Source organism: Pavona decussata, unplaced genomic scaffold (genome assembly GCF_977016875.1).
Source record: "Pavona decussata unplaced genomic scaffold, jaPavDecu1.1 SCAFFOLD_215, whole genome shotgun sequence".
Lineage (NCBI taxonomy): Eukaryota > Metazoa > Cnidaria > Anthozoa > Scleractinia > Agariciidae > Pavona > Pavona decussata.
Window position 1 is genome coordinate 3,010,221 of NW_028145620.1, and position 12,789 is coordinate 3,023,009.

The 12,789-nt window shown below is 37.9% G+C and overlaps 1 protein-coding gene across 1 annotated transcript; it reads left to right on the forward strand.

Moving 5' to 3' along the window:
- Positions 1-3,549: 3,549 nt before the first annotated feature.
- Positions 3,550-5,899, forward strand: LOC146460042 (growth arrest-specific protein 1-like). The gene has a single exon (XM_085088807.1). It carries the CDS (start codon positions 4,156-4,158, stop codon positions 4,921-4,923), a length of 768 nt encoding a protein of 255 aa, XP_084944933.1. The 5' UTR covers positions 3,550-4,155; the 3' UTR covers positions 4,924-5,899.
- The last annotated feature ends 6,890 nt before the right edge of the window (positions 5,900-12,789 follow it).

Below are 12,789 nucleotides of genomic sequence, written 5' to 3' on the forward strand. Positions count from 1 at the left end.
CAAGGAAACGTTGGTGTACTTGATTGTTATATTTCGATATGATACTATAACATCTTAAGACTAAGGTGACAACAAGTAGCTATGATTTAAATACTAAAAGATGGTAAATTAGCAATTTGAAACATGCACAGGAAAATACAAAACAAGACGTTAATGTCAGGAGAATAGGCATAGTTCTCTGTTAGCTTTTAAACCATTGTTCAAAGATGGTGCTGAACGCTTGATATGGTAGGCTTCTTTGTATAGTAGTAAATTCCAGTTATCATCGTTGTCTATTATATTTGTGTTAACACGGACGATATGGGTGAGATATTCTTTGTTCATTGCAGTGGAAGGTGGGTTGTTATTAATAAAAATGTCCGGTAGATTACATATTCTTTTTCCTATTCCTATGCCTATTCTCCTGACATTAACGTCTTGTTTTGTATTTTCATGTGCATGTTTTAAATTGCTAATTTACCATCTTTCAGTATTTAAATCACAGCTACTTGTTGTCACCTTAGTCTGAAGATGATATAGTATCATATCGAAATATAACAATTAAGTACACCAACGTTTCCTTGCATTTGTTGTCCATATCATTGACACAATGCATTTACTCGGAATTACATTTATTTTTTATCTCTTAAAATTATCAGCGGGTAATAGATTAAACCGTGATAGCTTAAATTACACAAATTTGCCTTTTCAAAGTCCATTAAATGATGTGGGAATGCAAGAAACAACATCTTTACTATTTTGCTTCATTTACGATTACCAGCTCAGCTTCAAAGGATCGCTTTAGTTTATTTAGTTTTTGAGTGAGCATGAGCATTACTCTTGGGACATACCTCACTAGGAACGCGTTGGAAATTATAGCTTGATTTTATTAAAGGGAATGCAGGGAATATGTCTGAACCAAGAAGGAGGGTCTTAAATCATCCTCTCTTGTCTTAAATGTATAGCAATGAAAATTTTCTGTAAAGGTAGAAAAATTTACATAACAGAAAGTCCACACAAACTAAATATACTCAAATATTTGAACCCACTTCATTTTTTTTTTGCTCGTTGTAGGTGGCCCTTGAAACTAAATCAAATTATCGCGTATACAAAGGTTAACTTATTTCTCGTCAATTTGAATAATTCCGTACTATCTTTTTATCGGCTTATGGCTTAGGCCCTAGTTGTTTAAATCATGCCATTTCAGTTAAAAAGCAATCCAGGTGAACTCCACTTTATTGGTTTTGCATTCAGTGCTTCCGACACTTGCTGCCGTCGTGCTTTCCAGTCTCCGCTGGAATGCTCTTCCCGCAGTCATCCGGCGCAACATTTCCGTCTTCTTTATCATTTTCGTCAATTCAAATAACGATGAAGTCTCCAACAGTTAACTTTAGAACACCAACCTTCGTAGCAGTCGTTTCCTTTCTAGAAGAGCGCGAGAATCGAAAGATAGCTTCCACGTAGGAGACAAAAAAAAAGGTTCTTCTCCAAGAAGCTATCGTTCGTTGGCGCGCTCGCTTGGAAAGGAAACGACTGCTACGCAGGCAATAAGAACATTTAAAAACCAGCTGAAAAACAGTGTAAGATGTTTCGAATCCGCAGCACATAAAAAAAGTGAAAACAGTTAATGCAATCTAAACCTTCAAGAACATAATTAAGTCAGAAAAGTGAAAATCAGCGATTCCGACAGTTAAGAAAGTGCTGAAAGGGTAGTAAAATGACGCTGAACTGGGGTTTATCTATTTGCACCGGGACTGGAAATCGAATAGGACCAATATCACTTAACCCTGCTTGCAGAGGTTTCTTTCTGGCAAGTCTTTGAGCATGTACGAAGTCGTTCGTGTCTTTACTGTTTCGCGTAATCAGCTTGTTTAGCGGAGACGCGAACGACTTCAGCTGACTTCGTACATGCTAAAAGATTTGCCAGAAAGAAACCTCTGCTAGCAGGGTAATATCACTGGGAATGACCTAATAATCTCAAAAGTGGGAATTGGGAAACATTTTTATAACACTTTCCGAGCCTCATGTGTAATCATGGAACTGTTCAGTAAAAGTGAACATTTTTTTCTGGAAAAAAGACAATTTCAGTTCTCTCTTTTCTGTCATTCCGTTTGCTATATTAGGGTGTGCCAGGAGACTCATTTAATTTTTGGTCTTAGGAAATTAAAAAACTGAAAACACACTTCTTCACTGAAATCAAGTGTTTTTCAGTCTCAAAAATGAAAGCCAGAAATACACCAGTGGAACACGATATATGAAGATGAATAAATATGAAATACTCAAAATCTAACATTGCAGGTGAAAGAATTCAGTCCACATTGCAGTAATGTACCGAAAGGCTATGTAATTGAGATCCCGGTGAAATCTCGGTACATGGGTGAGATGTGCCGTTCATATACACACACTTTTACACAATGAACACTGTTGTGTGTTTTTTTGTTTTTATTTTTTATCATTTTGCAGTCCAACTAATTGTAATACAGATCTAGTAGAGACTGAACTAGTAACTGAAAGGAACTGACAAAGCTAGCTCTCAGCTGTGTAAGGTTTCCGTCCGCATGCAGGATTTAAAATGGAACGAAGTCAAAGAAACAAAGCCTTCAAAGCTCATACGAATTTTGAAAGCTTTGCCGGAAACCTCTGAAACGAGAAAGAAAACCGAAAGAGTTTCGAAAGTTTTTTCAGTTTTAAGCTTTCAGGTTTTCAGGCTTTGTTACTGGTAGAGCAAGATTAACTTGATTGTACTGTAGTTGTATTTGATTTTCATTCGTTCGGTTGTACTCGTCATAGCAGATGACTGATCGTTGAAATCCAATCAATTTATCTGAACGAATTTCTGGTCCGCCAGTTTCGTGTCATAAGCCAGCCTGTGTTGGTAGCCTGTCACCTGTGCTTTGAGTGGGTTTTAGGTTGAAACTCTTGAACCCGGGTCATTATACAACTCGAGACTGAGTTTGATATAAGAAGCCGAAAGCCGATAATAATAATAAAGGAAAGCGTGTGGGTATTTTAATTTATGTAAAGTTATTGGGGTATAGAGAAGTAATACTGAAGATGATGTACCGTAATAGTCTGGTCAGAAAAAAACAACGCCAGCATTCACTGGTTAGACTGGAAATAACAACAAGAAGAACAACAAAGGTTTTTATTGTAAAAGAAAAAAAAAGGATATCTTACTTTTTTTTTTCAAATTATTGCTTATTAATGACTTCAATGGCGCACTTGAAGCTGGGTAGTGTATGGTGACCCTACAGGCTTGAACCCTCCCTATGAAGTTTCTGATAAAGTCAGTAACGGACGTATGCAAAATAAGTTGCCGCCATTCCAGAACAATGAAAAAACAGTCTAGCTTGGAACTCCGGAATATCGTCAATAGCGAACCCGCTGAGCAATACCGGCAAATTACTTTTACAGCCTTTGTTGGCTAAAGTCATCAAGTCATCACGCAATCCTCGAGAAAAAAAAATCGCTGGTCCGTTCAATTACCGCCAAAACCAAATATTTGTTAAACACGCCTGACCATTCATATGCCTTGCCCTTCAATGCGACGCATAAATGATTTGGAGTTAAACAGTTCAAGAAATCCTCTGAATAGGGTAGTCCAGAGGGACACTAAACCGATACTCTCGTCTCACGCTCAGTTACTGTTTCAGGACTGTTAAAGTGATTTAGTCGTTCAATGCTGGGAGTAATTCTCCACTGCTAGCGTGTATGTCAATAGCGCTCATTTGGAGGTTGTCGGGTCGTTACTTTTCGCAGCCCAATGAGGAGAGTGAAAACACATTTATCGGCCACCCACTAGGGGCTGCTCCACAGTCCCCGAGGAGACAAACATAACAAGATTGGCTGGAGAGAAGCCGGTACGCGACATTTCTTCTCGTGATGAAGTGTAGGGCGCACTAATTCTGGTTAATACCACAAAATATAGGTAATTCAAGCAGGAAACAGGGTATTGAGACAACTGCAAAACTATCTAACAATAGGCACTTCCTGGGGTCATGTAACTCACTAGGCGCGTCTTCCCATTGGTCTTTCCATCGTAATCTATTATCGAATTTCACCTTTATGTCAAATAATAAATCAATACATCCGCCGCTATATATTCTGGCATCATCTTTCGCTCTACTTCATATTTGAGGTCTTCAAGCGAGCTGAAGGAGCGGAGTCTTGTTCGACATGATCATGTGGCGGCTTCTATGGCTGGTTAATTTGCTTGTTCTTTCACGAAGTGACCTCCCTTGCGACAGAGCTTTAGAACTATGCAGATTTGACAAAAACTGCATGCCCACGCTTCTTCAAATTTTCAGTCCTCGCTGTACATCGGCGTTAGGTTACGATCCCAAATCAAATCGAATCGAAGGAGCAATGCACAAAACATGTCCCGGAACGTGCGTAGCCGCCATTAGGAACCTCAACTCTTCACGTAGTGGAAAGAGCTTGGAATCGTGCTATTGTGAAAATAGAGATGCAACCTGCCTGACATTGAAGGCGCGAATGCAACGATGCGTCCTAATGAATGAAAAGGGAAAGAATTACACGATCTTTGGCTGTACTAAGGCCAGAAAAAGATGTAATAAGGACGATAATTGCAAGAAGATTCAAACAAGCTTTCTCATACGGTGTACAGCTTTAATCTCAGGTTTGAACTGCACTCAAGACTGTAAAAAAAGCCAAGACGATCTACTACGCTCTGATCTGGGTAAAGCACTAAATGACTGTGAATGCGATGGCCGTGAAGAATTTTACTGCCGCGGCATCCGGGCAAATTATGAAGAGTTGTGTAAAGGGTCGCGCGAGCCTCGCGATCCTAATGTGATATCTACACCAAGAGAAGAAACAGTGAAGGAAAGTCAGCGAAATAGTAGCGGCATTAAGCAGTATGAACTTCCTGTGTGGATCTTATACGCAGCAATCATACATGTATACGTGTCATACAATCGATAGCAGTTTGTTTATCTTTAAACTGACAGTTTCTTAGAAGCCAGACTTTGAAGAATGCCTGTACGTCTGCATAAATCAAACATTTGCGCGTAAAGCTCATTCGTATGTGTTTTCCGTGTTGTTATTCCCCGAACTTCATTCAGTCATTTTGCGAATTCGCCATGAGCCGGCAGCGATATCGTCGCCGCTTGCATGGCATGGGGCGACAGTAGAATTGTACAAAGGTTTTCAATATTCTGTACATAAAGAAATGTTGTCCGGAAAAGGATTATTTTCATAGTTAGTATTAATTCTGCTTAATCATGTTGATCAAGTATGTATATAACTATTACAAATTTCTATATTTCATCTGGTCGTGTATTCCTTTGAACTGTTCCGAGACAATACAAACTTTTCAAGAAGAAACCCTTGTAAGGACTGTAAGTGGTAGGATTAGTGAAGCTTTTTGACTTCATCTCAGTTCGAAAGACGTTCGTACTCTAAGATAGCATCTATTGCTGGTTTTCGCGACCTGTGAGACATTCAATTGTCCCCTAACTACTTCGTCACAGCAACATTGGTCACGTCCTTCCCCCCCAGAAATTTGGGCTACGAAGCAGCGAAGGAATGCATGTAATTGCTTCATTGTTGTTTATAATCTTGTGGCCGTCTCAACTATTATCTTTTCATAGTGGGGTCATTCTATATATTGGCATTTGTGTCGGCTAATTGAACACAAGAAGACTTCAAACAGTGGATTATCATGCGATAATACCACAGATATTTTCCGTATTTACTCGTCTTTTTCGCGTCCACAAAAGTAGAGAAAGGTAATGCCGAACTCAAACATCTTGACAGTTAGATAAATTCTCGAGAAGAATCTGTCTAATTATACTTTAAACTTAAAATATCTTTTTATTTAATGATGTTATAAGAAATACGAATGTGTATGATAATAAATAATAAATAATAATAAAATTAATGTTTAGAAATCGCTCAATGCCATTTCCTGTTTTTCTTTTAGTTTCGATCGTTCTAGCGACAATCCGCGAAATGGTATATACAACACAAATTGGCTGCATTACCTAATGTGTTAGCTTGCTAAACTTTGCCTGCTGAAAGTTAACACAAACTTAAGCTTTTCAATCTTCAATAAAAGAAATTTAGATCGACAAACATATCGAATATATTTTACATTCCGCATGTTCTGTCGCGTCCTGAAACTGTCCTAAAACGCGTTGCCATGACCAAAACAGAGGGTACTAACACTTAGGTAAAACAAAGCAATATTTTTTATTGATTTTACAGGTGATATATTCAAGTGTTGATGAAATAATAATCTTTTCTTGATCTCCCGTAACGAATTAATCCAATGGACCGCAAGTGTACAAGATTTTATCAGTCATTGGCTTGTTGTATTGATTTCCCCGTCGATGGCTGTTTAGTTTGTAAGCTATCCTGATATGTTTTGCAGGTATATATCTCTTGCCGTCACCTCAGCCCTCGTCAGAATACAGAGAGTGTAATAGGGCTTCATACTGTGAAAACTCCTGTGGTTTATATCTTGTAATTGGATAAATAGTTTTTGAATAACAAGAAACTCAAACAAGAAGATTTCATATTTGCCAAGAAAGAGGCCATTTTGATCACAAGTGTACTGGATAGTTCAATGTTCCATGAAATGGTTACAAAACGCCGGATAAGCTCCTGTCCAAGCCATTGGTATAGAAACAGTTCGTTATTATCATACTGAAATATTTGGCGAAATAATCAGCAACTTTCTCTCGAATGAATCCCGGCCGCAGCTATTTGCATGGCACTGGTTGGAGACGCCACATGAAGTTTGAATGGTGATTGGACAATATTACTGAGTTTTCATGGAAAATAGCCTACATTATTGGTTAAGTTCTTTGGTCTTGTTACAACACTTGAATGAGGTTTGCCTTACCCCCAAACTGCCATTCATTTCCTTTAAACTCTAATGGAATCCTTGCAAGCGCAAGTTGATGATAGGAAGTAGGACATTTAGACGACACTCGATCTTCTGCAGGCAGTAACTCAAAAATTATCGAATTGGTTTCTCAAAAAAATTCCTTGGACGGACTTGTCAGCATTGATACTTTGTGATGGGTATCCTTAACACGCCAAGGCGAAGAAGTTAACTGTGTTATGAGGGGGATATTGAGCATGTTGGAGTCTCGAGTTTCGCGCCATTTCTGATGATTTTTCAAGCGTCTGGATGTTAGCACGAAACTCAAATGACGGAAAAATGGCTTGAAATTCTGCAAATAATCACTGTACTAAAAGAGAAGACGAGGCGTCAACTTTGCTTAAACCTTTACTAGCTATGAAGGTTAAGTTTTATTCCTATCTTGAAGAACGCTTAACAGTAAACGACAGAGTATGCGAGCCACAAGACAGCCATTTCCGCTATCCAGATTCAATTACAAACCATTTCATTGACGGCTCTCTTTTCACGAGGTCACTCTAATTTGGTGAAAATGTGCTTGTTACCATCATGCGGCGATTTGATTGACCCTCAAAACTGCCATCAACCCCAAGTCAGAATTTCCAACCAGAGGCTTGTTATTTTAATACTTTCAATCGGTTGTAAAGATATGTAAAGTACAGCAAGTGGGTAAATCACAGCTGTGATTTCAGTATATCTTCTTTTCCAAGATTATTGCTGCTTATTTCCGTTTAGCTCGATAACCCCAAACATGGACATGTCATCACGCTCTTTTCATTACAAATATTTGCGTTAGTAGTATGTACCCCCAGGGCGTTCGTGTTTTTGCTTTTTCTGTCATCTCCCCTCTATCATTTTTATTGTGTTTTTATTTCAATTAGAAGACCGACGGAAGCATACTGCAATGGTATCCCTCATTTCACTTTTCAAAGAAAACGAAGTTTACCAAAATAGGACAGTACTGAGGTGCTTCTTTTCATCTGAACTATGACCCCAAACCACCTGTCATAGCTCGTAAGTTTGCGCAATGTAATTTATACTAAATAGTTTTAATCTAATTAGTCTTTTAAGAACAAGAATTACAATATACAGAGCACGGATTCACTTTACCTTTTAAAAAAATAAGCCTGCTTGTATTTCATCAACAATGAACTATAAATAAATTGGCTTTACATAATCCTTCCATAACGCCCACTGAAGGTACACTATTGACAAGTAGCCAACAGTTCTGCAATTTAGATCCTTTTAGCTTTCGGCAAATTTCATCAGTAGGTGTCGCCTACATTGGGTACATTCTTAAAGAAGCATCAAGCTACCAGATCTTTCGCGAATGGACAGAAAAACCTATTAGTCTGTTTTCAAACGCACTAGACACACGGCGCCCTGTCGTTTTAAGCTGTATTTTTTTTGGTTTTGCTTCTCCTTGTGACCCCTCTCCATACCACGTTTTGTTATATTGGTGAACTGAAAAGCAAAAATTCGTAGCTGTTTGAAGATGTTTCCTAAAATACTTACGCCACGCAAACGGCCACAAGCCGGAAAATTTTGGTTTGCGGGTTTGTAAAAAACAAAAAAACAAAAAAACCGCACGTTCACCTTCCGCTGTCAAAACTAAAAAAAAGCGTACGTAGAAGATGATCTGCTGCGAGAATTAATTAAATATAGAATCGAATGTAACAAGACTAACGTAGAGAAAGGTTAAACCAATTATCTGCTCCTTCCTCGGTTATTTTTGTGTTTTATTAGTGCACGCAAAACAAAGTTTCGGTTGTTTTGAAATATTTGGTTTAATCAACATATAACTTTTATTTTCTAAAGCAAACAAAATGATTTCTTGAAAATCAACCGAAAAATTCGTATAAAACTTGTAGTTGTTGTGGAAAAAAGGAGTGGAAGAATAAATGACCTTCTTTATATCAGTTCTCGTATCGGTTTGTATTTTGGTCACCATCTTGTAATGCAAAACAATTGTTTATTGTTTGTTATAATTGTGGTCATCATTTATTTCCTCTAACATTTCTTCCCATTCTGAGTATTCCGTGATAAAATTGCCGTTGAGTGGCTCGAGTAGTTGAATAGTCGTGAATATTTGGTTTCTCTGAATTTGACTCTTTAGAACTAATTATTTTTCCAATATTATTTGCTGACAGATCAGACCTCATGTGATTTAGGATTGGACTTTTAAGAAATTATATTATCCTATGCTCCAGCCAGTAGATAGGTTAGGAGAAGTTGGTCATTCGTTCGTCATGTTCCTGTTAAGGTTTAGTTTTATGTAAACATCACTTAAACTGATCAACGAAGTGGGTCAAAGTATCAAATGTTCTTACTCTCCCATGGCCTTGTCAAGCTGTAACTTCGAATTTCGACCAACACAGAAAACATTTTTTTTGTGTGTTAGAGTTTAATCCTGGATTACTGTTTGTTAATTGGCTACAAACAACTGCGCGCTAGACTCCTTCCACGATTTAGTAGAATTCTCCATTTTAAATCAAGCTGTCAAGCTATACTATAAACTTATTAGTACTGAGATTGTGACGGTAAATCAAAAATTGTTAAAGACTATTTCGTTTAATATCCTCTTCTCGCCATTTTATTGCACTGACATTTTTTCTTGTAGCTTGTTTCCGCGATTCACTATATTTAAACCAGCGATTTCAAATAAACTAGCAGCAAACAAACAATGCAAAGGTACCACGAAAACACAAACGAAGGCTTTTCACGTTATTGCTCCTGTTATTGGGAAGAATACAGTGGTGCGTGTTCTTTTCTTTTTTTCTTGTTCTTCTTTTTTGAGTTGACAGGCAGCTTTGCCCTTTTCTGGAATTATTTTTCGTGACTCATCGAATGTCGTGAAAATCGTACCAGTCATTTTTGTGCGATTTCGGGAACTGTAAACTCACGAAACTGAACTTCGAAACGAAACTTTTTTTTTTTTGTATTCGCGAGAAAATAAACTCATCGTCATATAATGCGGATATTTGCCAATCATTTAGCTGGCCTTATATCCTGCTAGAATAATTTCTTACTCTTCCTTACGACATAAACTGAAAAAAGAATCATTTGCCGTGCTTGTTATAACAATGCACGAGTAAATTTTACGCAAACTGTAAATATTTTTTTATAAACCAACATAAGTTGTATTTTGTTTAGTCAACATACTGCCCGTCATGTAAATAAAAACTGAACTGCAAGGTTTTTTCTGTGAACAGGAAACAAATAGATAAAAACGTTCAGCTTACGAATGAATATGACGAACGCTTTGTGAGCTCTCACGAGACCTGGCACATGAGCACCACCCAACCACGCCCCGGCGGACTCGACTGAGCTGTTTGTTCCTTCCCGCCGTCTTTGCAGCTCTGTGTACCACTAAGTCGCGGTAACTTTGATACAACCCCGCCGACGATCCACACGCCTTCCGGCACGACACCACAAAACGGATTGTTGACTGGTCTGCCTCTCTAAACGCGATTGTATGGTATTTGAACATCATCAGTATGGTAAGATGATTTTACAGAGACACCCAAGAAGCACATTTGAGCAAAATACTTCAAACGTTGTCTCCTGTGTTCTCAGATCGTTTTGTTCCCCGAAATTTTGCCGAAGAAAGCTTTACAATGAATCCCAATTTCCGAGCCGATTAAGGCGTTCCAAACAGATATCGACCAAAATGAACCGTTTCTGTGACCCTGATTTTAGAAAGGTTTACGCTCTCTCACAGTTTGAGGCCTGAACTGTGCATCAAATGAGTGTGACCAAAGCTCTTTGTGGTGCTGTTTACTTTATGGAACTTATCAAACATTAGTTATGGCATTTTTCAAAACAAAACAAGAAGCTCTACTGCACTTTGAATCGGGTTGTACTTCAGTTTTGTACTTGAATACGTTTTTAACCGAATCCTCAAATTCAAGCGATATCAACTGAAGCTAGTACAAAATTATCTTCGAGGAAAAAGCTCAAACACAAATGAACTTCTGCTTATGACATCGAATTCGAGAAAATCCTAGTTTTATTTTAGTTAACGTGAGAATTTTCTATTAATGGAATAAAAAACGCTTTCCGGCGATGGTCATCGTAAACTGGCAAGCGGAAGGTTGGGTGAGGGAGGAATACTAGAGAAATAGGAGGCGAGTTATCCTACGTAGCTGGCGGTACTGCCCGCGTGAAGTTTTTGTTGGATAAGCGGCTTAAGCCGCAAGAAAATACAAAAAAAAAAAAAAAAAAAAATCGCGTCTTCTCTTCTAACGGCTGCGCAGGCTAAAGGGTTATTTCGCACGAGTGTCACTGTAGGGAAAGAAAGTTTCTGACCACACATGCGGCAGTTGAAGGCTCAAGCAAGGACGCTTATTTATTGTTTGACCTATCCTTGTCTCCCCCGAATGGAGGTTGCGCGGCGTTGTTAGTAACCGTTAAACTGCTAAGCGCGGACTTATCTGGGCTTTAGGGGTACTCATATTGGACTACTTGTGACGTCAACAGTTAAGGCGATATGAGAACAGCAGGGAAGAGATTGGAATACATAACCTAAATCAGTAAAATCAAATCTATAACTTGTGAGAGAATCTAACGATCAAATAACCAGGACATTTTACTCTCAAAAAATCAAAGGAAAATATGATTTCCGACCAATTCCTTTTTGTGATAAAAATTCCCAATTTGTCCCACGCATGGACTACGTTTCCTGATAAAAGAGAAAATACCAAAAGATCTACAAACCCACCAAACAATGAAAAAAAAAATAAATAAATAAATAAATAAAAGCAGTGTAGTAATTTAATAAATAAAATAAAAACACAAGCGCATAGTGACAGTTTGACGAAAAATCGACAACAAAACAAAACAAAAAACACTCGAGCTCTCAAGAATGGTTTTCTGCGCATTCAGTAAAAACGAGTGATAAACTGTGTTTGCAAGGACCAGCGTGACAAAATAAAAGTACCGGATCCTGCCCATGCCCGAACAATCTTTCCAACTTTACCTGCAATGTAAAAGAAAAGTTTGTATTCGAACTGTGCACTTTCGGACACAAATTTGCGGGATTTTGGTCATATTCTAGTATATGAAATAATTAATCACCGGCCATTGATTGATGCTTGATTTATATTGGTAATTGAACTGAGTGGAGCGCAATTTGGTCTGAAATCATACGCGTGATTTCAAAATCAAACGAGCGCGCAGCGCGAGTTTGATTTGAAATCACAAGTATGATTTCAGACCAAAATTGCACGACACGAAGTTCAATTACCACTTAATTACATCCATTTTGAAATCACAGAGTATCATTGTCAATATTAATATTCTATTTGTGTTACTTCATTTCCATTTTGATGGGCTAAAGAAAGGATGCAATTTAGAGCAAAAAATGGTGCAATTTGGGAATAAATTGCACCATTTTGGACCAGTCAGATTCCAAGGATCACCAGTGATTTCAAAATGGATGTAATTAAAACAGAAACTTCATCTCGCCTGCAGCTTGAGTTACACTATTTTTTATATATAAAGAACGTCTAATTTTAGGGCCGAGGCTGAACGTTCTTATTGTTTTCGGCAATTTGAGCCTGAAAAGTTCTTAAGATGTTCTTAGTTATGTTATAGTACTTCAATAAATCTATGCAGACACTTATACAATATAGACCGCCTCAATTTTCACCTGTATTATTTTATCCGTATTCAGTTTATATTGTTCATTTTAAAACATTTGGTCAAAATAAATATGGCTTAACTGACTCTCAGCCTGGTAATGTTCTTAGTATGTTCTTAAATTCTAGTTAATCTCAGCCTCAACGTTGTTATCTAAAAGGTTCTTATAAAAGTGTAAGCCCGTCCCTGATACAGCGTGTATTGCTCTTTGTCCAGAAAATAACATCTGAGAGTAAAGTAAAATATGATCAATCCTCTTTGGTGGTCGAATGCCACGGATG